The sequence below is a fragment of the Sus scrofa genome, chromosome 15 (assembly GCF_000003025.6).
Source record: "Sus scrofa isolate TJ Tabasco breed Duroc chromosome 15, Sscrofa11.1, whole genome shotgun sequence".
Taxonomy (NCBI): Eukaryota; Metazoa; Chordata; class Mammalia; order Artiodactyla; family Suidae; genus Sus; species Sus scrofa.
In genome coordinates, this window is record NC_010457.5 from 87,961,175 (window position 1) to 87,966,308 (window position 5,134).

General features: G+C 33.2%; 1 protein-coding gene across 12 annotated transcripts in view; it reads right to left on the reverse strand.

Annotated features, from left to right (window-relative positions):
• Positions 1-3,894, reverse strand: part of PDE1A (phosphodiesterase 1A) — a 346,020-nt gene extending 342,126 nt beyond the window's left edge. For 6 of the 12 annotated variants that reach the window (XR_002339224.1, XM_021075587.1, XM_021075592.1 and 3 more), the window contains exon 1: positions 2,928-3,038. Coding sequence is in view for 10 of the 12 variants with exons in the window: in XM_021075587.1 (XP_020931246.1) it covers positions 2,928-3,028 (101 nt within the window). In the remaining 2 variants the exon portion in view is untranslated. Of the gene's footprint in view, positions 1-2,927; positions 3,674-3,753 lie in introns of those variants that run through there. The other 6 variants (XR_002339225.1, XM_021075590.1, XM_021075596.1 and 3 more) reach the window with 5 other exon arrangements.

The window sequence follows — 5,134 nt, forward strand, 5'->3', positions numbered from 1 at the left end:
GTGAGTCATTGCGTAGAATCTAAATTGTCACACTGAGTGACAAATTAGGGATAGAAGATGGATTGAAGAAAGCTAAAGAAAAAAACCGTAACTATAAAAAGAAAACTAATAGAATAAAGCATACAAGTCTACATTAGAAATGGGGAGATAAAACTGTTTCACCTTTGTTCCTACAAAGGAATAAAAGATTTCTTAGCCCATCAGTGAATATGGTGTCTCAATTAAATATTATATAAAGAAGATTTAAAAGGAGCTCAATGAAAGAAATTAACAAAATGTTAGAGATGAATTGATATTTCAACTTAGTTTATCATTTTCAAAGGTACTACAAAATTTGAAAATTATTTCAATAGACTGAAAAAAGTTCTAAGGTATTATGGTATATGAAAATGCCTATAAAATATTTTCTGTAAATATCTACCTGTAGTGGTTCATGTTTTCAATATTTAGGATATATCAGTATAAACCTTATTTAACTTTAAATCTTGTCTCTATTTTTATTTACTCACAAAAAGGTACATATTGTAAATCCACCTAAGAACAGAATATCTTACTGAAATAAACCAATGCATTTTCAAAGTTCACAATAAAAGATCAAAAAATCACTTTCTAAACAAATATCTAAAGGCCTTCATTGAGTCTTTTATGCCAAAATAAGAAAACTATTGCAAAATTATTTGATAAGCTTTCATGAGTAACTTGATTTTAATACTTACTTAACCAATCTTAAAAATGTAATTCTAGAACTAGACATTTTGATAAGCTAAAATTCTGTTTGAGTCAATATTACATTTTAAATAGGCAAGACAATTTCAGCAATGCAACAGGAGTCCCTATCACTGCTTTAAATGCAGACTACACAAAAGACCATAATTAAACAATTTGGTTGTCACTAGTCACGAAGATTTTAGATTTAGAGCTTATTGTTTTGACAATTCTAAACCTAGAATACTGGAAATGTCTTAAGTCAAAGTACAAGTTAAAATAGTAGCACCAGCATGAAAATTCCTTCTTTCTTTGATGCAAAAGCATTCAGGCATTTCAATCAGTTCAGTAGTAATTATTTTAAAAAAAAAAAAAAACTAGTTATCAGTATTTGGTCATTCAGTAGCTCTACGTAGACACAATCCAAAATTCATATAGGTTCATATATAATTAATTTTATATCCATGTTGAATATCAAGGTATGAAGCTCTACTTCTAAATGACTCTATCATCCTTTCCTGAAATAAAATGAGAGGTTGATCTTTGAGATCAACTGATAAAGTAAAAGTCAGATAACTTTGCCCCAACATGTTAGGTAAACACAAATTCATTTTCAAATTTTTTAAAGATGTATGCATGAGCTCACTACCATACATCTTCATACATTCAAGTAATTGGAGTGAAATAAAACAAAAAAAATGATACAAAACAAACAAACAATCCAAAACCATCTTGTTTTGCAAAAGGGAAGAAAATCTACAATAGGTTGTAATATGAGATATGATTTTTCCGGTACAGATGTTCATCCACTCATTAGGTTAGGATACAAATCATCTGATGACTGCCAAAGTTTATTTTTCGCCCATGCTGATTAATTTTGTAAGCTGTTATTTGATTTTATAGAAGTATTTGTTTCCCAAAAGAACCACCTCTACAAAAAAACAATGAATCTTGGAAAGATACCTAATTTATTCAAATGATGAAAAGATGGCTTCCTTTTAAAAGTTATTCCCTGTTAAATGTTATCTGCATTATTAGTGTGCCCTTATACCAGTGGACTATAAATGTCATGTATTACTTTAAGTATAAGAAAATAAAGAATACTGAATAAACAAACATAATTTAAATACATGCAAATGGAAGAAAGTAGAAGGACTTTTTACCTAACAAAGTTTGATACAATTTTTCTTTAAAAAATCATAGATATCAAAGCAGCAACATGACATTTATTCAAATGTTGCATGTTATACAATAATCTATAGACATAACATTAGAAATAAAAATCCTAGAAAATTACTCTTTCTCATGGTATAGGATTTCTTCAGCTATTATTATAGAAAAGCAAATATATTTTCATTTGAGGTCTATAAATATGCTAAGCAATTGCAATGGCCTGTAAATATTCATATTTCACATTTTTATCCAAACAGTAAATCTGATTTAAAAATCATGACATAATTAAAATAAAGCATGTAAACAGTGTGCTGGAATACTAAACAGGAATTAGTAACATACACATAAAAAAAATTTAGATGCTGTTTAAATAGCAAGGTAAATAGCATTGCAATTAAAGTTTAACTCAGTACTTACATTTAATGCTTGATATAAGCATACTTCTTGACCCATCTTACTAAAGTATTTTATACCATGCACTATTCTCAGAAGTGAACTGGTTAATTTAAGCCATAACTCTGAAGTAAGTTTGGTATGCTTCTAGTATTTTTACCACACAAAAAAATTTTTTCTTAAAAAATATTAAGACACAATGGAGTACAACTGTTTATTATCATACTAACCCTGTCCTTGCTTTCTTATTCAAAAATCTAATCACAAAGAAATAAGTACCAGTAGTAACCTCTCTTTCTACCTGAGAGAAATTTTATTTCTGCAAGTACCCTGGCAAGCAGCTTTCCTAGTTACTTTTCTGCATATCTAAACCATATATCTAAATAACACATCCAGAATGTAGAAAAGAAGCCATGTAGTAAAAGAGTGAATTCTCAGAGAGTTACTTGACATAAAACATACCTATGCAAAAAACTATACATCCTTCAAGCAAGTTGTTAGCTGAGACAGATTTTAGTTTTCAAAACAAAATCTTTCTTAAAAAAGCACTTGTCCACAAAGTCAGAAAGTACCAACAATTCGTCATGTTAATAGTCAAAAAATAATAATTTTGGGGGTGGATTAAAAACACAGAACCAAGCAAAGAGCTTACTTACATGCCTTTCAGACGTTGCCACATTTTTTCAGTCTGTTCTCCTATGAGATATTTAAAAGTGCTGTTTTCTAGTTCTTCAATTTCTGTAGCAGTAGACCCCATGATGATACTCCTAGGACAAATACAATTACAGTCAGTATCAGCAGCTTGAACATGCATTCCTCAGTCCACTACAAATCTTAAACAGTTATACAGTAGCATCTCTTATCTATCAAAACATTGCAGATTTACAAAGCTGATGGCAGCTTCTGCCAGAATTGCTATTGACTTTGACAGGCATATCCACTGCTCACATCTCCCCCCTTCAAGCAGACAGCAGTATAAACAGATCCTCTGACCTCATAGAAACAATCCGCACATGTGAGCCTGCTACTGTACTACTGACCGACTGAGTGCTCCAGCTCTTCCCCAAAGCAGTTCATTTGTTACTGTTTCATGCACGGAAGCACATCAGAATTTCTACAGTTTATGAGCTCTATTATGCACAAGAGAAACATGAATGACTTCAGCGTACCAGAAGAAGCTGAATTCCTCTCTACCAACGGAAGGAGGGCAGAATGTAATAAGAAAACAGATGGTAGGAACCAATATCAGCAGCACCACCCTGAGAAAAAAGTGGCTGTTTTAAATGCCAAGGTTTTTGTCTCTTAATTGATCTGAAATTAAGAGTTAAAAATATACTAGGCTCTAACAATAAATTCAAAAAATATTAATGATGACAATGAGAAAATAACATATAGAGGCATACAGAAGGTAGACCACAAAGCTCCACAGGTTGTCATTGAAAGAATATGTACATCGATGATGCGGTAATCATGCTTATTCACCTTCTCCTAGCAACTCCACACAGTAGGTAACTGCCAATAAACGAGTGAAAAACACGGCAGCTGCACACAAACTGCTCTGCGAATCCTTTGGGGATTAAAAAAATAAATAAAATGACACTAGTGTGTATGCTTTTGCGTGCTTGTCGAAGGAAAAGGAGTACAGAGGGAGGAGGTAGGGGAGAGGGAGAAGGGGGAGAAAAGGGAAATTGATGCTGTGCTGCTTGTGCTTTTTAGAAGAAAAATGAGAGAAAGTGGACATAAAAGGAATCAGAACTGAGTCATCTGCCAAGCTCCCAACACATGGTGAGCTTTCTTTGAAACAAGTACAGACCTTGAATATGAGCTTCATAACAGCTATTGCTATCTGCAAACTGCTAAGAAAAATATACTTAAAAGCAATATCCCTTCTTGTTTGTTTGGAGACACAAATGTACCTTTATTCCTCCCTGTAAGGAAGCTTGCCTGTTACCTTGAGATTTAAGGTACAGATATGTATAGGTAGCAGATAGGTAACAATATCTAATATTTACTGAGTGCTTACTATGTGTCAGACACTGTTCCCAGTGCCTAATAATATTACCTTTTTAAATACTTACAAAAAAGTCCATAAGGTAGATAATTATTTCAACTTAACTGCTGAGAAAACTGAGAAATACAGTCCTCAGAATTAAACCCAGTCCTTTAAAATAGGCACTACGATTTTATGGACAAGAAATCTCCCACTAAAAAGTTACTATATCTATCTAAACAACACTGTCCGTAGTCATATGTACAGCTGACACTTGAATAACTCGAACTGGGGTGCCCACACAGCCCACAGTCGAAAATCCGATTATAAATTATAGTCAGCCCTACATATACACTGTTCCCCAATATCTGCTATTTTTCAGAATCCAAAGTTCCACATTGGTGAATTCAACCAACCACAGATTGTGTAGTACTACAGTATTTACTACGGGGGAAAAAAAACCCCACAAAAACTCCTGTATAAGCAGACCCATTCAGGTTCAAACCTGTGTTGTTTAAGAGTCAACTGTAGATTAAAAGAGTCTTGCAAAATTTTAAAGAAAGTGCCTTCTGAAATACAAATTTGAAGAGGTTAGTTTTTCCACAATACCCAGAAGAGGTTCCATACGTCTTGTTCTGGGTTCCTGTGGTAACGTAAAGGGAAATTTTTACAATGTCTAGAACTCTCAATGTCCTACAAATGGAAGAGGATGTCCCCAAATTTCTTGCAGCTGGAACCCACTTAGGCGGCACTTGATTTCCAAATGGAACAATCATCTACAAAAGAAGGGAAGGCATCTACCTTGTAAATCTGTAAAGAGAGAAGCTTCTTCCAACAGCTCGTGCCACAGTTGCCATTAAAAAGGCAGCTGAT